Source organism: Marmota marmota, unplaced genomic scaffold (genome assembly GCF_001458135.2).
Source record: "Marmota marmota marmota unplaced genomic scaffold, marMar, whole genome shotgun sequence".
NCBI lineage: Eukaryota > Metazoa > Chordata > Mammalia > Rodentia > Sciuridae > Marmota > Marmota marmota.
The window spans coordinates 2,658,681-2,683,932 of NW_026000164.1; the positions used below are offsets into that span (position 1 = coordinate 2,658,681).

General features: G+C 43.2%; 1 protein-coding gene and 1 pseudogene across 1 annotated transcript in view; both read right to left on the reverse strand.

Annotated features, from left to right (window-relative positions):
- The window catches only part of Nub1 (negative regulator of ubiquitin like proteins 1), a 31,919-nt gene extending 30,500 nt beyond the window's left edge, over positions 1–1,419 (reverse strand). Inside the window, exon 1 of the mRNA XM_015493650.2 lies at positions 945–1,419. Coding sequence (XP_015349136.1) covers positions 945–946 — 2 coding nt within the window. The 5' untranslated portion in view covers positions 947–1,419. The remainder of the gene's footprint in view (positions 1–944) is intronic.
- Positions 1,420–12,668: 11,249 nt separating this feature from the next.
- On the reverse strand, positions 12,669–13,856 carry LOC107149072 (annotated as a pseudogene).
- Between the last annotated feature and the right edge of the window lie 11,396 nt (positions 13,857–25,252).

Below are 25,252 nucleotides of genomic sequence, written 5' to 3' on the forward strand. Positions count from 1 at the left end.
CAAAACACATATATACATATATATATATATATATATATATATATATACATATATATATATACAAATTATAACCTAGATAAGCAACATTTTTTTTTTAATTGAGGGCTGGTATTTCATTCTTCCAAACCTAGTTCACCTGGTTTTTGAATCGAGTGTATTAGTTTAAATGTATTCCATTAACAAATATTTTTAAAAACAGAGAGGGTTCTGTGTATGTATGTATATGTATATATATATGTGTGTGTGCATATATATATATATATATATATATATACATATATATATATATATGGGGTAACCCAGGAAAGAATTCTATATTTTCAAGTATTAACAAACTACTTCTCACAGCAAAGCAGAGTAGGACTTAGTAGCCTTAGCTTTTCAAATGCAAATAACTTAAAAGACCTCTTTATAGCTGGGCACAGTGATGCACACCTGACATCCTGGGGGCTCTGGAGGCTGAGGCAGGCGGATCTCAAGTCCAAGGCCAGCCTCAGCAAATTAGACTCTAAGCAACTAAGGGAAACCCTGCCTTAAAATAAAAATTAAAAAGGGCTGGGGATGTGGTTCAGTGGTTAAGCGCCTCTGGGTTCAATGCTTATACACACATACATACACACACACACACACACACACACACACACCCATTTATGTACTACTCATAAATCTTCAGAAATCCTGAATTAGAAATCACACAGGGTGCGGGGATAACTTTCATGGGCTGCTTACTGGAAACCAGTTATTTGTACAGCACTCATTGGCCTTAACCAAGCCACTACCTGACAAAAGGGCCAAAGGATGTCACAAACCTAACCTGTGTCCCACTCCAGGGAGCAGATCAAGAGCTCCGGGTCTCTACACCACATTTTTTTTTTTAAATTAAGCCACTGTCTGGAAACTAACAAAACTTCAGTTACAGAAACAAAACAAGCTATGACACATACATGAAATCAAATCAAAAGGGGAAAAAGTCTAATCAGCAAGTTTTCGACTTCAGCTGGAGAACTTCAGTCTTACGCATGCACACAGTGTTCCCCATCACAACCAAGACACGAAATCCTCCACTATCACTGCTTCAAACCGAAACTGGAACTGCTATCCGCCGGTCCTTTCACTTTCACTTCCTCGCTGCAGAGGAGCCAGCCGGCCGGGAGCCCCCTCCGAGCTGAGCGTGTAGACACGCGCACACACGCGCACACGCACACGCACACATCTCCTCCCAGGAGGTCAGGAGTAGAAGGAGACAGTCCCTAGCAGCCGCACGAGAGCCGGTGGAGGGCGGGCCGGCGCGCAGTCCGGTCGGCTCGCCAGTCGCGAGGGCACCGGGGCAGGGGCGGGACGCGGCACCGTGACGGGCCGCCAGACTCGCACGGGGCGTTGGGGCTCCGTCTCCCCGAAAACCAAGTGCACTGCGCCCGCNTGAGCCCCGTGGAGGATGAAGGAGAGTTAGTTCCAGCAATGCTGCAGGTAATGATAATGGTGAGCCAGAGGCACTGGAGAAGAAGCCCTGCCTGCTGCTTCTGCAGTGCCTGTTTCTCCAGTGCCTGTTAAAGAGTGGTGTTTTGTGGAGTTTGGGTTATTACCTGTGGATTGCTCAGCCTGTTGACTGACTGGGGGAGGCTCTTTAGAGAAGGAGTTACGAGGTGAGCCTTCTAGCAGCACCAATATGTTCCCAAAATATTGTGAAAACTCAAGAAGAGTGCAAAATGTCACTCATTACCCAGAAAATTTCCAATATTCGCTGAATTTGTGACAGACACTATGAAGAAGTGGGATCTCTTTGTCCACCTCTTGAATTTGGATTGGCCTCCTGATTTGCAGTGGCCAATTCAGCATTAGTAAATGGGTCAGAAGCAAAGATTTGGGGCCTTGGGGCTGGCCCTCTCCTGCTGCAGACCACCATGTGAAAAAGCCTGAGCTAGTCAGCTGGAGTGTGAGCAACCACGTGGGGGGAAACCAAGGGACCCCGGCTAAGAGCTGCCAACTTCCAGACATGCCAAGACAGCTCAGCCAGGTCATCCAGCTGCTAGTGGCCACAGACACAGTGGGAGACCCCAGAAGGGACCACCGGATTCACATCCTGTGAATCATGAGGTAAATAAAATGGCCATCCCTTAAGGCCACGGGTTCAGGAATAGTGTGCTATGCATAAGGCCACGGGTTCAGGAATAGTGTGCTATGCAGCAAAAGTGATCAGCATTCAGTCAAAGCAAGCTGCTGCCAGGTCTTATTCATTGGAGAGAAATAGATAGTTATCCCAAGAAAACAGTATCTGTAAATATTTGTAATATTAAAAAACAATGTTTATGTCAATTTGTTACTTTGTAAAGACTGAGTAAATAACAAACTTACTTTGTGAAATAAAACTTGATCCTTTTCTGAAGATACTACAAAATCTACATCTTTCTATGATTTTAAGATTTCTCTATAGTTACATTAGTATGTATTTTCACTTTTAAAGTGGTTTTGTTGAGATATAATTTATACGCCTTACAACTCACCAGTTCGAGTTGTATAATTCAGTGGTTTTTAGTGTATCCAAACAATTGTGCATCTATTGCTGAAAATAATTTTAAAGAATTTAATCACCTCCAGAAGAACCATGTGCCCATTTGCTATCACTTATCACTTTCCCAACGAAATCTCAACCATAGGCACACTTCCCATCCCCCCACTCACCTCTCCTTTTTTCTTTGATTCCTGTGGCAACCACTAACTCAGTTTAGTTTCTGTTTCCATGGATTTGCCTAGTTTGAACATTTTATAGAAATAGAATCACATAGACCAGGTGCAGTGGCCCATCCCTGTAATCCCAGCTACTCAGGAGGCTGGGGTAGGAGGATCACAAGTCCAAGGCCGGCCTCAGCCACTTAGTGAGATCATCTTAAAAAACTGAAAGGGCCAGGGACACAGCTCAGTGGGTAGAACACTCCCCATAACTCGGTGGTAGAGCACTCCCGCGTTCAATCCCCACTAATGGGGGAAAAAACCCATATAATATGTGGTCTTTTGCAACTGGCTTCTTTCACTGAGCCTAATGTTTTAAAGATTAATCCATATTGTTTCATATGTTAGTACTTTATTCCTTTTTATTGCCAAATAATATTCTATTATACAAATATGCCGAATTTTATTTATCCATGTATCAGCTCATGGACATTTGGATAATGTCCACTCTTTGGATATTATTATGAATAGTGTTTCTGTGAAGATTAGTGCACAAGTTGTGTGTGAACATATTTTCAATTCTCTTGGGTATATGACTAGGATTGGAGTTGGTGGTTCATATGCTAACTCTGTGTTTAATCTTTTTGAAGAAATGCCAAGGTATTTTCCATAGCAGCTGTACCATTTTGTGTTCTTACCAGCAAAGCATAAGCATTCCAATTTTTCCACGGTTTCACCAACATCTTTCTTTTTCTATTCTAGCCATTCTAATGAGTGCAAATCTCTCTCTCTCTCTCTCTCTCTCTCTCTCTCTCTCTCTCTCTCTCTCTCGGGTTTCAGTTGCATTTCTTTACTGGCTAATTATGTCGGGCATCTTTCCCTATGCCTATTGGCCATTATTTCCTTTGCAGAAATATCTAATTAGATTCTTTACCCATCTTTAAAAAACTGAGCTTTTAAATTATTATTATTGAGCTTAAGAGTTCTTTATGTATTCTGGATCTCAGGCAAGATATACATGATTAGCACATATTTTCAGGATGGAGTGGATTGCCTTCTCACCTTCTTAATGGTGTCTAGAAGCACAAAAGTTTTTAATGTTGAAGGAATATGTTGTCTGTTTTTTATGTTGTCACGTATATGTTTGGTGGCAAGGCCATGTGGAAAGGTAGATCTGTAAACTTGTAGGAGATCAGCATGGCAGAACCCCAATGTACATTCTCTTTGACCCAGTAATCCAGCTTTTATTTTTCTGACTGTATTTTTATTAACCTGTCTTCTTCAAACATTGATATTTATTGGCTCCAACTGCAGTTTCTTGAGATGAAGAAGTCATCCTGATTTACATTTGTGTTTTTGTTGCTATGGATTTTGTGGTGATAAAGAATCAAGGAATATCTTATTTCACTTCTGCTCATCTAAAACTAGAAACTCCTTAAACACCCTCTGCATGGCAGTGAAATTTAATGCTGATTATTATCAATTCTGGCTAGAAAATCAAAGTAACAGGTGGCTTTGACAGTTCATTTTTTATAGTTGCTTTAATCAGAAAGATATACGTGTGCTGGATTAAGTTATATAGTGAACTTTTTTTTTTTTTGGTACAGGGATGGAACCCATGGGCACTTTACCACTGAGCTATATCCTCAGCCCATTTTATTTCTATTTTAATTTTTTATTTTGAGACAGCATCTTGCTAAGTTTGCTCAGGGCCTCAATAAATTGCCAATGATGGCTTTGAAGTTGTGACCCTCCTGCCTCATCCTCCTGAGTCACTGGGATTATAGATGAGAGCCACTCCACTTGGCTGAATTAATTTTTTATAGATGAAGTAGATTTAAAAAGGAAACAAGTGTAAGTGAAGTAAGCCGATCCCAAAAATCTGATCCCAAAAAACCAAAGATGAGTGTTTTCTTTGATATGAGGATGCTGACTCATAATGGCGATGGGGGGAGCATGGGAGGAATGGAGGAACCTCAGATAGAACGAAGGGAAGGGAGAGGAAGGGAAGGGGCATGGGGGTAGGAAAGACGGTGGGATGAGTTAGACATCATTACCCTAAGTACATGTTTGAAGACACGAATGGTTTGAAAATACCTGTGTACAAGCCCTGACTTGAGAAATTGTGCTCTATATATGTAATATGAAATGAATTGCATTCTGCCATCATATAATACAAATTAGAATAAATAGATAATTTAATCATAATAAAAAAGGAAACAAGTGCATTCTTGACTTTCCTATTTGTATATGGTAATTTCTAAGGAGTGGTTATAAATGGGAATTTCCAGGGACTTTGAATGATGACTCACACTTTCAGTTGATGGACTTTCACTTTCACTGGTAATCCTTAAAAAGACTCCTTTGATCAAAACTTCAGTGGGCCACCTAGTTCTTTCCGACTAGGTCTGACCTTGAGCCTCCTTCTCTGTCCTTGTGGAATTCAGCTTGAACAAGAATCTTGCTAACTCAGTTTAACCAGGACCCCTTTCCCTGATGTTTCCTCTTATTAATTTTTCATCCACCTTCTCCATGATTTTAAGTCCTCACTTGTCCTAGTTGGAGTCAGAGTGGAAGCCAGTCTCTCTCCCTGGGTGCAGTGGTCCCTGTGCCCTTTGCCATGGCTTTCTTGTATAAGGTCCCCTGCTATCTTTATTGCCCCATTTGGAGTCACAATCATGTTATTCAGCATTTTTGCTGGACAAGTAGAACATGGAAACCACAGAGAGACCAAGTAAATGGTGAGGATGATTTGTTCCCACCTGACTGGGAGTCTAGGACTTTACTTATTCTAGAAGATGGCACAAGCTGAAGAAGTTATGAAAAGATTGGATAAGAAGACTACTCTGATTCCCAGGGATGGTGTGCTAGGAGGCTATATCTCGGGGAAGATCATAGTGATTTTAAGAAGGGGACTGGCCAACTCACTTGGGACTCAAGTAGAAGCCTCAGGAAGCGTGTAGTCCTCAAGTTCTGTGTGCTGGTTGGAATCTTTGACATATCTGGTCCCAGATTTTTAACCCGGGTACCTGAGTACATCTGCCTCAATGGCTGGGTAGGTCATGCTTTTGCTCTGGAAAGACATGGAAGTAAGGACAGAGATGACAGAATAAATAAAACCATGCTGTTAATAGTATTAAGTTAAATCCAGTGTTTTATTAACACTTTAACATGAAAAAGAAATTGACATAGAATATTAGTCTTGTGGTTTTAAGAAAGGGTGAATGGGAACTAAGCAGATCATGGAAACAAGAAAGGGAATAATCATTGCTAGACTCACCCTTTGAAAAACCTTTTTTGGAATGTTAGAATAATTAACTTTTTTCTTTTTAATTTTAAGTACAGAAAACAATTATAAACCATATATTATTCATGACAATTAAAAGATAAAAGTAGAAGCCTCTACTATCCCTGTCTTCCAAATGAAGCTTATTGCCTAAACTTCATTAAGGATCCAAAGTTACTGGGCTCCTATGTCAGTGCTGCCCATTGCCCTACCAAAAATGGGGGAGACAGAAATTGCTGGAAGGAACCACTTTTATTCAAAGCATAAAACTTTGGGGGAATTTTAATGACATCTGTGAACTCTCTTTGGGCACACGAAGGTGCTGACCTCACTGTCTTCTGGCTCCACCGTTTCTGGTGTCTGCTGACCATCTTAGCAGGCCATGGCTGGCTTTCTTTCTGGCTCTTTTTAAGATTTTACCTTTGGGGGTTGGGGTTGTGGCTCAGCGGTAGGGTGCTCATCTAGCATGTGCAAGGCACTGGGTTCGATCCTCAGCGCCACATAAAAAATGAATAAAATAAAGGCATTGTGTCCAACTACAACTAATTTTTTTTTTTTTAATTTCTACCTTTGTCCTTGGTTTTCAGAGGTCCTACTATGATGCACTTGTATGAGTGACTTTGTATTCACTCTGCTTAGGAGTCAGAACTTACTGAATCTGTGAATTGATGACTTTCATCAGTTTTAGGGAACTTGTATTCTTGGATATGATCTCTTCAAATATGCTTCAGCCCCACTCTCTTTCTCCAGGAAATTAATTATACAAGTGTAGCAGACCTATTCACTGTGCTGCGCCCCATGTCTCTCTAATGCTTATTTCTGTATTTTCCATTCTTTCTGTGCTTCAGTTCAGATGTTTTCTATTGATTTGTGTGCAGTTCACTAACCCTGTCTTTAGTTTGTGTCTAATCCATAGAGTTCATAACTTTGTCTATCATACTTTTCAGTTCTAGAGTTTCCACTGAATATATTTTTTATATATTTTATACTCAAGTAAAGTTCTCCATATTTTCCCTGCTTTCTTTAATATGTCAATCACAATTATTTCAAAGTCAGGTAATTTCAATATCTAGGTATCTGTGGGTTTGTCTTTTTGTTTTGCTTTATTTTTCATGCACCTAATAATTTTTCTGAGATGCCAAATGCATCTTCTAAAATTTTAAGGCATCCAATGTTATGACATTGGATAACATTGGCATCTCAGAATGGATAACAATGGCATCTCAGAACATCCCAATCCTGGGAGTGTTCCCTTTTCCAGTGCCCTGATCCAGTCAAGGACTCTGTGAGTCAAGGCAGGGTTGAGGGCTCGGTTTCTAATGGGGAGTCCCCTCCCCAGAACTCCAGCACATCTCAAACCTGATCTCAGTTAGGCAAGTCCACTGAAACCTTCCTCAGCTCCTCAGAGGCTTCACACTCAGGTCTCAGCTGCTCGTCCCACACACAAGCTTAGGATTCAGCAGACTGTCCTTGGAATTCCTCCTTGGTCTCCACCAGGAGCCCTGCTGGTTTTCTGTCCCTGGCCGTGGCCCTCTGTGGGATCGGAATCTGGATTTTCAGCCTCATGTGCCTGTCCAGACTTGGCCAGTACCCAGAGGGTACACGCAGCTGCAGACATCAGCTGTCTCAGGCTCTGGGCTCTGGAATAGTCAGTCTCCCAGTGCTCTCACCGGCCTCAGCAGCTCTCCACTGCCTCTGGCTCTTCTAATTGTTAGTGAGAAGCTCTGTCCCCTGCAAGCTGATGCACCACACCCTAGAGGGAATGTTTAGTTTATTGATGGACTCGTGTAAACCAAAAGATAAAACTGAAGTCAGTTTTTTTTGCTTCTCAGAGAAATATGGGGAAGCTCTTATCAAAAAGAGTCTTTGTCTTCCCTCCACCTTGGGCAAGTATTTGATATCTCCTCTTCAAAAGTCAAAATTACAAGACTAGTTCAAAGGTCTAATTGGCTTTTATTAGTGATTCATGAATTTAGATGGCATCTTCTCTAAAAATCTGATTAAAGACACCCTTGGGGGCTGAGGCAGAGGAGGTGGGCTTTATAGACTGGAAAGGGCTGAAGACAGCAGAAACAGGAAACAAAAAGCAGATTTATTCTTTCAAAGTGGCTTTCCTTGTAGGGTTAAAATACAGGGGACTTCCTGATCATGCTAGCCAAATCCTGATCATGGTCAATTTGGGGTCAGCCTTCTCATTTCTTAGAAAATCAGATAAACAAAATTAGTGTCAGTTTCGTGGCCTGGAATTTCATCATGAATGATTACATTTCACCTTGGTTCCTTGGGATCTAGAGCAGGCACTCAGTCCTTGTGACTTTTACTCAACACCCAGCAGCACCCACGTAACCAAATCATTTCAACTAGTCTCAACCAGTTAAGACAGTGACCAGGTTTGTTTAGCAGAAATCATCACTTCAGAAAATAGGCACATGTTTTCCCTTTGGAAGGCATCCAGAGGTCAGTCAGGGCTGACATCACTGCTCAAGGGAAAGTTTACATATCCTTCCCTCTGCAGGAAGACTTTGTACTTCATTGGAAAGCCATGCCCTGTCCCCCAAATGCCATCACACCTGCTGTCAAATCAGATCCTCCTTTCAGACAAGCACTCTTTCACATCCCTGTAACCAATGTTACCTAACTAATGGCAAAATTGTTGCCTATAAGCTAGGTGCATGCCTGTAATCTCAGCAGCTCAGGAGACTGAGGCAGGAGAATCATGAGTTGAAAGTCAGCCTCAGCAACTTAGCAAGGTCCCAAGCAACTCAGAGAGACCCTGTCTCTAAATAAATACCATAAAGGGCTAGGGATGTCAGTCAGTTGTTAAATGTCCCTTGGTACCAAAAGTTTTATTTATTTATTTTTATATATATAGTGATAAAAATAGTGATAGACCTCAATGGATCAGAGATGCTTTATCATGCAATGGAGGGGTACACTTTCAAGGAGAAAATGGTGTGACAGGCTACAGCAAGGGCTAGGTAGGAAAAATTTGAGGAAGGCAGGGGGGTTAAGGGAACAGTTGTAGGTAAGGGAAGTTCCCTGGGCCTGTACTTCTCCTTTTATCCCTGAGGGTTGTTATTTCCCACATCCTTCAAAGGGTGTGGATAGAGATCCCAGGGCTTAGTACTGGGGACAGCCAGTTCAGCTCTAGGTGGGGGCCAGGTGTGAGTTCCTTCTGTGCTCTCCCCATTTTCCCTTCCTGCCTTCTCTCTGGCTGAGGCCTGGGTTTCTACTTTATCCCACTACAATGACAAAGCTCCAGTTGGCCACAGACCTCTGCTTACACACATGGCAGGCCTGTGGGGAGGGGAACAGTTGTGGATAAGGGAAGTTCCCTGCAATCTATTTTCTACAGCCTTCATTCCAGACTCTGAAAATAGTATAATGAGCTGGGGCAATGTCATCATATCTAGTTACTTCCTTCTGAAGGGGAAGGAGTAGGGGATCCCCTTCAGAGATATGGAAGAGAACACAGAGGTGAGGGAGGGTTCCCATAAGTTTCCTGCAGTTGTGGCCTGAGACACAGGGGTGTAGAGGGAGGGGATGTAGAGGGAGGGAAACTTGACGTCATCTTGGGTGATTTCCTCCTTGTGGGGCTCAGGATGGTCAAGTTTCAAGTGCAGGAGGAGAATAGCTTTGATGTGTTCTTGGGAGGCCTCTGAACCTAAACAGGTCACCCTGTCAAGAAGTTGTTTCTGTATAAAGTTAAGAAAATAGGGAAGAAAGGTTGTTATGAAAAAGATGAAAATTAAGGGGGACATGCAGGAAGTAACCAGGAAGTCCGTCATTTTAGATCCCCCAATAGGACCACCAGGTACCAGCTAGGTCTCTTCTCTGCTGCTCCAATCAGTCCTATAGTTGTTTAACCTTATCCCTTACCAGTCCTGATTGATTGATACAGAAGCAACATTCTTCCCCCTAGGAAGAGGCAGAGGTTACCTTGTTCAGCAGAAGGCGATCCTACTGCTCCTGCGCCAGAGATATCCAGGTGGATATCTGAAGTCCTATGAGTAAGGGAATAAACTGAAGGCTCTCTTGTGTCTGGTGTGCACCATTATCAGGATAGGCAAACTTTGGTTGTTAGGTAAAACATCAATTTGAGAAGTAAGGAAGGCCAAGGTACAGAGGCCAGTCTGATTTTTGGTAGACAGTGTTAAATATGAGCCTCACAAAGGAAAAATACCTCAGAATTTGAGGGGCACCAGGGCTGTGGGGCTGACAAGGGTACATCTTAATTTCCATTAAAAGAACTATTGTATTTTCTTTTAAATGCCAAAGTATGGCTGTACTTTGGTTATAACTGTTTTTACTAGGTGTTTAAGACCAGGCTGGTCAAATTGACCTTGCTCCTGTCTATTGTTAAGAGTCAGCTAAATTCCCTCAGGGCGTCACTCTTGGGAACTTGAAAGTAGCCTCTTAGCTCCTTTAGTGCCATTTTCCAGGATGGATCAGCGTCTCCTTGACCATGTTGCCTCCCTTTGGAAACATCAGGGACATCTTCCTCTTCAACAAACCTCTTCTTTGTAGCATGTGCACTGTTTCAACTTTCTGTTTTCTAGGGTCTCAGTGATCCCCAGATCAGGAGGTGATGTGGCCCAGAGTTGCAAAGGCCTTAGAGAAGTCCCCTTGTTCCCTGAGTTTAAGCTGACTCAGAGGGTAAGAGCCAAATATTGGCTGTTTTCTTTCTTGGCCCTTTTACTTTCTTACCTTTAGTTTCCATGTTTTGGTCTTAAACATCCAATAAGCCGGTTTCACCAGTCTTAAAGTAAAAGTACTGGATTTTAACTTTAATGTCTATAACTTTATGTTATTTACAGCTTCTATTTAATTGGAGTCAGTATTAGTACTGGATTTAGCCATACATCATCCTGTAGGTGATGGCCTATTAACTCAAATTAGCTCAGGTTGTTATATTAGAAGTTGTACTTCTGTAAGGCACTAACAGACAACAGTTAAAGTTTACAAGGAAAATACAAAATGAAATTAACAAGAACAAAAACCTATTGAGTTTGTATAATAGTTATAAACCAAGAAACATAATTTTATAGTCCCAAACCTTACTTTAAACTTTAGTTTGAAGAATACCAGCTTGGTAAAAATTCTCTTTTAAACCTTATATGTTAAAGACTTATATACTTTGAAGATATCACAAAGAAGCTATTAACAGTCCCATGATTGCACTGATGTTCTTATATTAATCAAGTTTAGCTTTTAAATAAAAGTTTAGACTCTGTAAGGTAGTGTAATACTCTAAAATAACAGTTGTTATTTAACCAGAATTGTACAAACCCTAATTCCTTCAAGACTAGTTTTTCTAAAGAATAAAACTTAACAGAAACAAGAGATTATCTTGATACATAAGAGTAGATTAATGTTTAAAGAAAGCTTTGTTATTTCAACCCATGGAGGATTAAACTTTTTTTGTATTAGTACATTAATATTTGACCCAGGAGAAAACCTTGAGTAACTTTAACTGATTGTGCTATTTATATACAATCAACTTAGTTACACACAAACTCTTTGACATTTTCTCTCCACAAACCTACTTAGACATTCTATAACTTTTCACTTTACCACACAAAGACGTTCACTCCAGAATTTTTTCTTCTATTTTCCATATTAAAATATATTTCTGTACCTAGAATCTTTTTATATCTCTTTCCTAGCTGTTGATTCTTTTTCATAATTCACATTATGAAACAACCCTTATAAAATTTCTGAGTTTAGACAAATTTTTCCACTTTAATAAGATGAAACATTTTTATGTTTTTATGGTACTTTAATTGAAACCCAACTGAAAACTCTCAGACTCTTTGTATATAAATTACACCTGATAGAATCTTTTGTGTGTGTGTGTATGTGTGTACACATTTAGTTTTTTTTTTATTGTAACAAAGCAACTTGTACACTTTTAATGTTTAAAACTGAGCATCATCTTTCCTTTACAGTTAAAAAAAAAAGAAAATTTAAAAATAAACAAAATTACAATAGAGAAGGACAATTCTTGGGCTGGGGATATAGCTCAGTTGGTAGAGTGCTTGCCTCACATGCACAAGGCCCTGGGTTCAATCCCTAGCACCACAAAAAAAAAAAAAAAAAAGAGAGAGAGAGAGAGAGAAGGTCAATTCCAAATAAGATCCCAGAAGTTCTGCTGGTTTTCCCCTTGAGTGGCAGGGCTCAAGTCATCATTAGGAGAGGATTTTATTTTAACAGTGTCATCTTAAACAGGAAGTATGTCCATTAAACATCACAGTTAAACATGCCAAAGAAGAAGCCATATTGTCACAAAGCCCACTTATCCCATCAAAACATCTCAAACCCACCCTTTGCTAAACGTTAACCAATATTTTTAAGTGTTTTTAAATTTTTAAAATAATTTTTAGCATTTTAAAAATAATTTTTAAATTTTAAATTTATTAAAAATAATAAATTTTTATTCATTTATTTATATGCAGTGCTGAGAATTGAACCCAGTGCTTCACACATGTGAGGCAAGCACTCTACCACTGAGCCACAAACCCAGCCCCAAGTTTTTTTTTAAACAAAAAAGTAGAAGATACATGTTGTTAAATGCTAACTGTCCATATTCACATGGAGACACAGTGTAATCTCTGAGCCCAATATACAGAGAAAGGAGGGAAAAGCTAGAATTCTATGCACTCCACAGGGCCCAGCCCCCTCCAGCGTCCAGCACAGAAGGGAACAGAAGGGCTTCTTTCCCACAGAGCACGGTGCTGTGGATTCCATACAGGTTTTTGTTTTGAGACAGGAAGGGATAAAAATGAATTTAGAACAGAAGGGTGTAGAGATTCTTTTCCCATTGTACTTTGCTCAAGGTATTTCCCCCAAAAGAAGTTGAGAAACATGGTTTGAGAAAAGAGACCTCAAGAACAGGGCAACTGAGCACAAGGGGGGAGGGGAGGAAAAGACTGCAACTTGCCCCCAGGGACTGAATTTTAAAAAAGGAAGAAAGAAAAAAGGTTGGAGTCCATCAATGTTCAATTGGTCCTCTTCTCCTTCCTCCTCCACTCCTTCCTCCCCTTCATCATCATCTTCATCTTCCTCACCTTCATCCTCATTCCCTTCTGCATCAATATCTTGTACTCCTGCTTTATCACCATCATCTTCTTCTTTTTCTTTTTCTCCTCCCCCTTCTTCATCATCCATATCAGGAACCAAGTAGTGCTGCAATGGATTTGGTCACCTCTCCTAACTCGTCTGCACCTGCCTCAGAGTGGTCAGGTAAAGCAGCTCTCTGGTTCTTCATATTGCCTCTTCCTCATGGCTTGATTCTGCATTTGGCTTGAAGATTTCACCAAATCCTTTCCAGATTTCCACTTAATTTCAGTGGACTTTGAAGATGGATCACCAGTCTCTTTCAGATGAAATTCTTTGGAGAGAACTTTATTTTTGAAGTAAGGATTTTCATAAAAATAAAAATCTATTCTGTAACCTGATTTGATATCTTCAAATCTGTCACTCAACTCTGGTCAAATAATGCAGTGCCTCTTCATCTTCCTCCCCAAGCAGTGCAGACACTTGTGGATGGTGGATAAATGTTGTTACCCCCAAATCTGTGATTTTTATGACTTCTTCTGAAAAAAAAAATGGTTGGCAGAGTTTGTTATATTTCTGTTCTACTTTCAATATCACCTCACTGGCTTGTTGGTTAAGTCTGTCTATTTCATCAATAAGTTCAATTGCTTCTTCTTGTTCTTTTTCACCCTTCCACAAGCCCAGAGAGGCTGATGAATCTACCTGCCTTGAGGCAGGGGGCAATTTGGGTTTCTACATTTGAGACTGGAGTGAAGATTGGTGGTTGGGGGCCGTCCTGTGAGGGAAGTCAAGAAGCAGGCCCATAGGTCTTGCAGCTCACCCGGGAGAAGTGCAGAGCTAGAATCATAACCCTCAGTAATCTTGTTTCAGTAAAGACACGGATACAAAGCAATCTAAAACCTTTTTCCATTTACCAATCTATAAAAACACATTTAATGTTTAAATATATTACCTTATGGAATTTGAGAAGTTAAGAGTACTTGATTTTATATGTAGCATCTATCTATATACCAAATTTGATACCATGTACATGACATATGGACACAAGCACACATGTAGACACAACAATACAGTACGCAGGTGTGCACACATACACAAAACAGACAGGAGACAGAGATCTTGTATCCGTTGTAAGAGGAAATTTTCCTAACGTATTTGAGAGCTAACCCTTAAAAATTGGCCCCTGAACAAAGACAGAGTGTAAAAACCTCTATAGTTAGATAAAATAAGACTGATCAGGAAAATATTTTAATCTAGGCACACAAGATCCAATGTGAATTCATCATAAAACCATGAGCTTGAAAATATAGAATTAAAAAAATTCTAAGAAAAAATGAAGAGTTCTAAAAAAATGACATGGTCATTGATTACTCTAGTAAAGGAGCATATAAAACATCTTTATTAGAGTTTACTTTTTGGCTAAAATTAGAGTGAAAGAATGAGACAGCACTAAAATCCTTATGTAAAGAAGACTTGATCATTCCATTTTCCCTCCCTATGCTGTAGTGGATATTGTTAAGAAAGCAGGGTGGCAAGATAACCAGCCACAGGAGGCTTGGATTTAAAAGTGACACACTTTTTTCTTCAGTCCCAAATCAGTTCTCTGCAAGCCCTGCGGGCCTCTGCAATTTACATTTCAATGCAAGACTTGGACAGAGAGTGATCTGGCAGAAGGTAAGTGAGGGAAGCTGCTCTTCTGAGCCTGAGAGGCAAAACCTCATTCATTGGGCATTTTAACCATATTTTTTCCTTTATAAAGTCAGCCTTTTAAGGTGTGGTCCTGTAGTTTATGTTTCCTCCAGAGACCAGTTTTTTCCCCCAGTTGATAAGAAAGCCAGGTTGGATGCAGAATATTATTAGGCATCTCCTTTATCTCAACTGTGATTAAGCCATCCCCTACTATTACGTTTGAGGACAAGTGAAGGAGAACAGAACATGGGTACCTGTGCCAAGAAAACTGACTCTTTGACTATGGGACAGCTCCCCAATCCCGGGGCCTCTAGGGGTCACCAGTTTCTTCCTTTCCTTCCATGACCTCTATCTGGGGCCTCACTCAGAACGGAGGATATTAAATAACTTCTTTTTTTTTTTTTTTGGACCAGGGATTTAACTCTTGGGAACTCAAACACCGAGCCACATCCCCAGCCCTATTTTTGTATTTTATTTAGAGACAGGGTCTCACTGAGTTGCTTTGTGCCTCCCTACTGCTGAGGCTGGCTTTGAACTTGTAATCCTCCTGACTCAGCCTCCTGAGCCACTGGGATTATAGGTATGTGCCCCTAGGCTTGGCACTAATTAACTTCTTGATAACTATTTTAATTTAAGGGAGGACATTTGCCAGCTAGTTGTGCCCTTAAAATTACATTTTCCCTTTGTCCTTTGGGTGCTCATACTCACAAGACCATGATTTCATATTATTCTCCTCCATTTGAAGTGGGAGGCAAGCCTGTTAGTGCTCTGGGTGATGTCCCCACTAGAGAAAATAAATAATTTGTATTCCTGAACTAGGACAGATGAGCAGTAGTTTTACTCTAATTGAGACAGATTTTTCTGTTGTTTTTTTCCTTGCCAGGTGAGGAGTTTGGGGTATGGAGAATCTGGTCAGCATGGAGGAGATCAGCTTGCCAAATATGGGCATGTTCACTGGGGTCAAGGTGGAAGTGAGAATATAGTGAACATCTGCCCAAGTAAGGTGATAGGCCTGAGTCAGACATATGAATTCCTTCCTAAACTTAGTAGAATTTTCAGAAAATGAGCCAAATCTGTCCTCAATTTTGAAATATCTGTTCATAGAAAAGGGAACATGGACTCCACAGTCTCGGCTACTTTCCAAAGGGGAAACATGCTTTGGAAGAAGAGTTTCAGGCCATGTGGTGGGAGGTGGAGGTATGGGGGATGGGGAGTGGGGATTCAGGGCTTGGGGAGGGGGCTGAGATGAGGGGGCAGAAGGCCCCTTGGTTTTGTAAGATGGGGGTTCATCGGCTATTTCGAAGGCAATAAATGAGGAGGAGGGATGGGGGTCAGGACTTGATCTAGGGGGTTTAAGGAAATGGGAGTCAGCAAGAACTAATTGTAGAGCAGAGCCAGGTTGGCATAATGAGGGCTTTGAGCAGAGGTAAAAGCAAGCTTGGAGGTAAGGAACCTCAGGCCATTTGCCATTTCTTGGAGGAATTGTCTAAGTCTTGGAGGATTTGGGGGTCAGAGGTTCCAAATTCTGAATTTGGGCTATCAACTTAGGTGATCTAATTTAGACTGTGGCCAGATCTGTGTAAAATATTTTTAATGAGACAACCTAAGGGGGATCCCCTAGGATGACTGTTTGCCCCCATGTGGGACAGTTTGACCAGGGTAGGGGCTACGTCAACATGTCCCTTGATGACTCCTGTCCTGGACAGAGTTCCACTGGAGAATGAGAGGGCGTGCCCTCCTGAAATCCCATTGGTGGAGGACCCCCTCAGGTCCAGATGAGCCAGAAGGCCAGGGTTTTGGGCAGGGCACCTCTGAAGGGAGACTGGAAGGGATGTGACCGCCCTGAAGAATGAGAAGGGTGGTGTTGCATACAGGAACAAAATGGCGGAAGGCAGCCTCTGATCCGGAGGTCTGAATCCAGAGGGAAGGAAGGAACTGGAGCAGACAGGGTTAGAGGGAGGATGCCTCCAACACCACAAAGGACCTGATATGGGTCCTTGCTCTATCTACGTGGCAGCAAGGCAGCAAACATCTATCCCAGGACTGGGGTTGATTTCAGGTTGTGTACGGGCCACTGTTGAGCTATAGTGGACATGGAGAGCATGACGGTCCTCCTTCTTTGAGTATAATGTAGAAAGGGTGGCGGGGGGACAGTCCATCTGGGAATTCAGCCATGCTAATCATGGCTTGGGGCTTCCCCAGCCTCAGAGAGCCACAGAACTGCTGGATGATCAACGGTCACTTTCCAGGTCTCACCGGCCATTTAAACATGACTGTCATTAACCTTTGAGTATAAGGTGGAGAGAGAGAGAGAAGTGGGAGAGAAATATGAAAAAGTGGTAGAGGTTTGTTAGGACGGGAGGGGTAAAGAGCCCTGAACTCCCAGGTTTGGCATTAAATGAAAGCAAATGAGGGAGAAAACAGAGAAAGAAATGGAGACAGACCTCAATGGATCCGTGATGCTAATTAAACAATGGAGGGGCACATTTTCAAGGAGAAAATGGCGCTGGGCTACAACAAGGGTCTGGGTTTTATAGGGTCTATCAGGGCCAGGTCATAGGAGGAACTCTGTCAGTTGCTGGTGGTGGGCTCTTTAGGGCGGGGGCAGGAGGTGGGAGGGGAACAGTTGTAGGTAAGGGAAGTTCCCTGGGCCTGTAGCTCTCCTTTTTCCCCTGGGGGTTGTATTTCCCACGACTTCAAGGGGTGTGGATAGAGATCCTGAGACTCAGTACTGGGGACAGCCGTTCCCCTCTAGGTGGGGGCCAGGTGTGAGTCCCTTCTGGGCTTTCCCCAGTTTCCCTCTGGCTGAGGCCTGGACTTCTACTTTGTCCCACTGCAATGACAAAGCTCCAGTTGGCCACATGGCAGGAGGGCGGGAGGGAACAGTTGTGGGAAGGGAGGTTCCCTGCAGCTTCTGTTCCACAGCCTTCAGCCTACAAATGTGCAGACTCTGCCCTTTTAGGTAGAGACCAGAGGTCTCTCTGCCCACCCCTGGAAAAGCCACTTTCGCCATTTCGTGTCTTTCTTTTCCACTTCCCTTGACTCCAGATCCTGTTTTCCTCATGAGTTAAATACAAGCTTTAACACAAGTTCACTTTTACATCAGAATGAGAATCAAGATTTTACTTTTTCCCCAGAACTTTACCATGATGGTTAATCTTGGGTGTCAACTTGAGTAGTCTGGGACACGCCCAGACGGCTGGGAAGCGGTTTCTGGGTGCGGCTGGAGCGGGTTTCCAGAGAAGCTTGGAGTGTGCGTGGATGGACCATGTGGGGCGGAGCTGCCCTAGTGTGGGCAGGTGCCATCCCACCAGCTGGGTGCCTAGTGGGAAAGTGAGAAGGCGGAAGTCAGGCACCTCACTCTGCTCTGTTGCTGTAGCTGAATATCACAGACTCGCTGATTTAGAAAGAATAAACTCTGGGGTGGAGGTTCAAGGTTGAGGGGTCACATCTGGCGGGAGCCTTCTTGCTGACAAGGACTGTGCAGAGTCCTGAGAAGGCTCAGGGTTCGTGTGGTAAGATAGAGCAAGCATGCCAGTTCAGATGCCACCATGGGGGCCTCGCTCTGAGGCCTCAGCTAATCCTGATCACCTTCCTAAGGCCCCAGCTCCAAACTCTGTTACCAAGTGTCTGAGTTTTAGAGGGGACGAACACCCAGGTCATAGCCTGAGGGACTCTTGCTCTCACTCTCCCTTTCAGAGCAGAGGGATGCTCCGCTCCTGCCCTTGGGCATCAGAACTACAGGTTCTTCAGCTTTGGACTCTGGAACCTGGCCGGTGCCGCCCTGGGGCTCAGGCCTTTGGCCCCAGACGGGGCTGCAGTGTCAGCTTCCCTGACTCGGACTCTTCTGGACTCCACCATTGGGTGGTTCTCCACCGTTCAGCTGGCAGAGGGCCTACCCACCCATTCTGGCACAGGTCAGCCTCCGTGATCAAGTGAACCCCCTTCTCACATGCTCCGCTGGCCGTCTCTCTGGGGAACCCTGATACACTTATCTTTTCAGACTTCCATGTCTTAGACAAAAGCTGGCCGCTGCATCTCCAGCGTTGTGTTGTGTTTGTGGTCCAGACAAGACAGGGCAAGAACGAAGAAGGGAAAACTCGTGGCAAACAAGTCTGTCCATCTTCATCAGAAAAATAATGGCTTGTCTAGAAGCCCCACCCCTTCAACTTCCTCCCACATCTGACTGCCCAGAAAAGTGCCCAGGAGCCACTCCTGGTTGCAAGAGACCTTGGGAAATCATTTCCCACCCCCTAAAGCAAAACAAAGCAACCCCTGGTGATCTTACCCCTGATAAGGAAGTGGAGATGAACGTAGAACAGGCAACCAGTAGCACCTGGGTCAACCAGAAGTCACCCGAGGTGCCGCTGTAGCCCATGATCTCTCGCTACGTCCCCTTCTTTCCCCCTCCGCATCCTGCCTCCTCCCCCAGTCGTGCCTACTTGTCTCGAAGGCACTGATCACTGAACTGCTGAAGCCACTAGACTTCACCCTGACGTGGCAGGTGCCTAGTGTGTCACCCACCAAGGAGTGGGTCTGAGAGGTGCATGTTAGTGTCAGAATTGCTGTCAGCATCATGGTCTTGTAGCCTCGGGTGAGAGCTGGAGAGCAGCTTCCCCTGTCCACCAGCCAGTGGCCATCTCACCTGCTGCACCAGGGGGAGACTGGCTGAATAGCTTGGGGGATACTATCGGTCGATTTTTTTCCTAATTTTTTCATTATTAAGACTTTTTCTTTTCGGTGCTGGAAATGGAAACCAGGACCTTGCACGCATCAGACAAGTGCTCCGCCCCTGAGCTGAGTCTCAGCCCATGTTTTCAGATAATAAAATGAGAGAATGAATGTGCATCTCCCAGTGTTTCATCACCTCACCTAGAACCATCACGAGCATGTTAATGTGAAGCTTTTCTGGAGTTTTCTAATAAGAGTTCTTCTTCAGTAATCATCATCCTAATAGGCAATTTTTTGATCCTCTTAAAAAATTAAGACATATTGTTTCTAAATATTACTTCATACCTCCATGAATAAGATTTCAACAGCTGCCTAATGTCTCACCAAGTGGACATATTATTGGCCATTTAAATTTCCATAGAATACAAACTTGCCTGCTGGAACAGAGACGCAGGACAATAAAGTCTATGGTTTAGGTATGAGATGTCCCCCAGAAGCTCCTGTTATGACAGCCATGACCTAATCAGTGCGTTAATGCGTGGATAGGGATTAACTGAGTGGTAACTGTAGGCAGGTGGGCTGTGGCTGCAGGAGGTGGGTCCTGAGCTGAGCCTAGTCTCTCTGTGCTTCTGGTGCCATGTCCTGAGCTGCTTGCCTCCCCCACACTCTTCTGCCACGATGTTCTGCCTCACCTTGGGCCCCAAAGGATGGAGTTGGCCATCTATGGACTGAGACCTCTGAAACCATAGCCCCTGCAAAACTTTTCCTCTTCTAAATGTTCTTGTTGGGTCTTTTGATCACAGGGTAGAAAAAAACTGACTAAAACAAAAATGGAGGTTTAAAATGATTTCTTTTTCTTTCTTTTTATTGGCACTACCAGGGATCCCCAGGTCACAAGCACGTGAGGCGAGCTCTCTAGCACTGAGTTACATCCCCAGACTTCCTTTTATTTTGAGAGAGTGTCCTGCTAAGTCGCTCTGGATGTCCTCAAACTAAGGATCCTAAGAAGAATGAGTGGACCGAAGGGTATGAATCTCCAGGACTCTTGGTGCCCACGGAGAAATCCTTTTCTCTACCCCACCGACAACCTGCCTTTTTCAAAGACAAAAGAGGGAGGAGGAGGAGGAGAAAGAGGAGGAAAAGGAGGAAGGGGAGAGAAGAAAAGGAAGGAGGAGGAGGGAGGGGAGCACGAGCTGGCAAAGCCATCCGGGTTCTCGCGATGCTGGTCGGGAGGCCTCCCCTGAGGTTCGCTGCTCCTCTTTCCTTCTCTATTAAAGTTTGTGTCTGAGTTGGACCTTTAGGGGTCAAGGATCGGAGTCAGGAATCTCAAAGAACGGAGGATCTTTTGTGACGGTTTATATGGAAAGAATAGGAAGAGTGGCACCAGCCCCTGCCTGGCTTTGGTGACCCAGCAGGACCTGGTGGGAACTGGCCTTGAGTTCCTTAGCAGAAGCAACTTGTTGTCCCTGGCACCAGCAGCTTGCATACCTGCTCACTTCTGTCCCTGCTCCCTGATTGTGCCACAGACCAACCACCCCGGCCTTCCTGGGAAGAGCCGCCCCGCCCACCACATCACAGGGGTCACCTGAACAGAAGCCAGGTGTCTGCACGAACAGGTTTATGAACCAACAGGCGCCAGACAGTACGGCTGCCGCTGAACAAAACCTGACCTGGAAAAGTGGGTTTGAGCACTTTGTGGAGCTTTTCTTTGCACGGCGTGGAATGGACAGGAATGCAGCAGACCCCGAGCCTTCTGCCCACACGTGCTTCCTCCCAGAGGGAAGCAGCTGGCAGAGGAGGAGGCACACGTGACCAGTGGAAGTCTCCGGAGAGCAGGATTGATGCTGGGCTAACCACACCCAACCAAGAGGAGCAGCAAGAACTGGCCTTCAGCCAATCATCAGAAAGTATTGCTAATGGCTGTTGGTGAAGCTCAGTGACAGAGCATGCGCTTAGCATGTGCCTGGGTTCCATTCCAGGCACAGAGAAAAAGGAAAAAGAAAAAAAGTATGTATATACACAAGGTAACAGTGGATCATGATTTGACGTTTGACATGTAAGGGTGCAAAAAATTGTATGGCGCTGCTGTAAAGAAGCTTCTGTTCCGCCAGGCGCAGTGGTGCACGCCTGTGATCCCAGCAGCTCGGGAGGCTGAGGCAGGAGGATCGCGAGTTCAAAGCCAGCCTCAGCAAAAGCAAGGTGCTAAGCAACTCAGTGAGACCCTGTCTCTAAATAAAATGCAAAATAGGGATGTGGCTCAGAGGGTGAGTGCCCCTGAGTTCAGTCTGCCATACCCCCCCAAAATACCTTCTGTTCCCTTCAACTTATCTGTGTGAAAAAACACTTCTCACCACCACATCACAATAACAATAACAAAAGGAGAAGCAGAACTGGTGTAATAATGCACCTTATTCCAGCACACAGACTCATAAACTGATTGGAAAATAAAAACTTCATTCACCTCATTAAGAGCTGCAGGACCAAAACAAAAAATAAACCCCAAAGACACCCTGCAGGACCCATAAAAACTTACTATTACAATTATTTATTAAAATCTGTCACATATTTATATGATTTAATCAAATATATTACTAACGTGGGATACTGTATACTAATATACTAAATACTAATATGTTAACCAAATGTATTACTAATATGTTACTAATAATGGCAGCGAAAATTCTAACCAAAGAAACTTTTCAGCATTTAGAAACCTCTGATCATAGGATACCATTTCCTTAAATTACAAATTATAACATTCAAACAGGTATATGTTATTTATTTATTTATTTTTGGCGATGCTTGGTTGAACCCAGGAGTGCTCTACCACAGAGCTACATCCCCTAGTCCTTTTTATTTTTTTTTCCTTTTGAGTAAGGGCCTCACTAAGTTGCTGAGGCTAGCCTTGAACTCATGATCCTCCTGCCTCAGCCTCCCAAGCCATTGGGATTATGTGCCACCAGGCCTGGCTTAGAAACATATTTTGTTGCTAAAAGTATGATGGGGATAATTCATAAGACTTTCGAATGTAATGTAAAATTAGGGTAAAATTTTATGAGGGAGGTGGATGGAAAGACAGGTTTATGAAAAAAAGGGAGATGGTTAAAGAATTTAGATAGTTTTAAATGGTGGGAATTAAATTGCTATGCATCTAGATTTCACTGAACACATATCCAAGGGTAACAAAATAGTTATTTTAATTTTAAATAGTTATTTTAATTTTAATTGTAAATTAATATTTACACCAACCTTCCAGTTGCATTCTTTGTGGCTATTTAAATTTGTGAGGAAAACTTTTAGGTGGGAAATTGAAAATTGTTGAGATACAAAGTTGCCCCAAACTCTGAACATGGTATTTCCACCACTTCCAGATCATTCTGACTTTAGGGCTCTCTCTGCTGGTGAGATTCAGAACTAAAGAAGCATTAGTAGGATTAATAGTTCCCAGTTCTACAAGGCAAACCCTTCCCGGTGTTTCCTGGGAACTTTGCTACATGACCTGAGCTGAGTAGGATTCGGCAGAGGCGAATAGTGCACATCACACCACACCCTACCTCCATGGTGGCTTCCACAAGTCCAGAACCAGAGGGGGGAGAGGACAGGACAGCTGGGCATGGTGGTGCTGGTCTGTAATCCCAGGTTCCTGGGGGATGGGATGGGGCTGAGGCAGGGGGGATCACAAGTTCAAGGCCAGCCTTGGCAACTTAGCAAGATCCTGTCTCAAAAGAAGAAATAAGAAGGGCTGTGGTATGTAGTTCCGTGGTAGAGTACCCCGGGTCCAATCCCCAGTACTAGAAAGAGAACAGGACACAGCAGTCCGAGCCAGACCCTTGCTGACCGTTCATTAGTCTGATAAGTGTCTACTCAGCAGCTACTATGTGCTGGCATGAGCTCCGTGATCTGCTGCTAGGCTGCCACCCATTAGTAAAACGTTCTGTAAAAAGCTTAAAGAAGTTCTTAAAAGAAGAATCAACAGTAACTAATAATCACAGGAATTCACGCAAAAGCCAAAATGACCCATGCACATTTAAAAGATTCTCATGCCCCCTAGTAACGAAAGAGACACAAATTAACAATGATAAATCATTTGCCTGCTATTAACTTGGCATAGGTTTAATATCTGATAATATCCAAGGTTGACGAGGCTTGGGGGAACTGGGAAATACACATCTTCACACTCAGTTGGTGAGGTATAAAGTGTTGCTGTAATCTTAAATGAAAACTATTTTCAAAACATTTAAGTTCCTGCTTTTAATTCCCCCTTGGGGTACCTATTGTCAGGCCCCTGACCTTGGGCCTGCTGACCCTGATTGTCAGGCTTTAGTGTGATAGGGGCGGGGCGGGGGGCGGAGTGCATCTAAGATTTCCCTCCCTTTAAATATTTATTTATTTATTAGTTGTAGTTGGACACAATACCTTTATTTATTTGTTTGTTTGTTAATTTATTTATTTGTTTTATGTGGTGCTGAGGGTCGGACCCAGGGCCTTGCACGTGAGAAGCGAGTGCTCAACCACTAAGCCACAATCCCAGCCCTAGATTCCCCCTTTTTAAAAATATATTTTTAGTTGTAGATGGACACAATACCTTTATTTTATTCATTTATTTTTATGTGGTGCTGAGGATGGAACCCAGTGCCCCACATGTGCTAAGCGAGCGCTCTACCCCTGAGCCCCAGCCCCAGCCCAGGAGAAGGCAGCACCTTCTTTAGTCTTTGGTGACATGTCTCCAACACTCTCCCCATCTGCTGTCAACATGCACCTTCCCAAGCCAAGAATGGGGAGGAGTGAGGGACCCTGATCAGAGACGCCCAGGTCAGCCGGTGAAGGAGGGTCCAGGGGCTCAGACTCCACTGACGTCCATCCCTACCTCCACCCTGGACTCAAACATGACACCAGCATGGTCTTGCCTCCCTGGGTTTCAGGGTCCTTGTCCAGAAAGAGGTTTGCCTCAGTGAGGTCTCTGTGCCCCCCCACAGCCTGTTCAGTTCCTTTATACATTTGATTGTGTTATTTGGTTATTTTTTTTTAATGTTAAATTTTTTGAGTTCTTTACATATCCTAGACCCACCCCTTATAATCTAGCAGAGGAGTCAGGAGATATATTTCAATATGTGTAACAAGTGGGTGCAGTGGAGCACACCTAACAATCCCAGCAACTCAGGAGGCTGAGGCAGGAGGATGGCAAGTTCAAAGTCAGTCTCAAGACCTGGTCTCAAAATAAAAAAAGAAAAAGAAAAAGAACTTGGGATGTAGCTCAATGGTAAAGCACCCCTGGATTCAATGTCTAGCACCAATGGGAAAACTGGAAATCCATCTGTAGCAGAATGAGAGTTAACCCCTCTCACCCTGCACAAAGTTCAACTCAAAGACCCTGCACCTACTGGAAGAAAAGGTAGCCCCAAATCTCCATCATGTTGGCGGAGGAACTGACTTCCTCAACAGGCTCCTAAAGCACAAGAAGGAAAATCAGGAATGAGTAAATGGGACGGTATTGAGTAAAAAGCTGCGACACAGCAAAGGAAACCATCCAGAACATGAAGACAGCCTCAGAGTGGGAGGAAATGTCTACCACCTGCACCTCAGAGCATTCGTCTCCAGGACATATAAAGAACTCAAAAAATTAACATAAAAAACAACCAAATAACACAATCAAATGTGTAAAGGAACTGAACAGGCACTTCACAGAAGAAGAACTACAAATGGTCAACAAATATATGAAAAAAAATGTTCAACATCTCTAGCAATTAGAGAAATGCAAATTAAAACTACACTGAGATTCCACCTCACTCCAGTCAGAATGGCAATTTTCAAGAATACAAGTAATAATAACTGTTGGCGAGGATGTGGGGGGAAAGGTACACTCATGCATTGCTGGTGGGACTG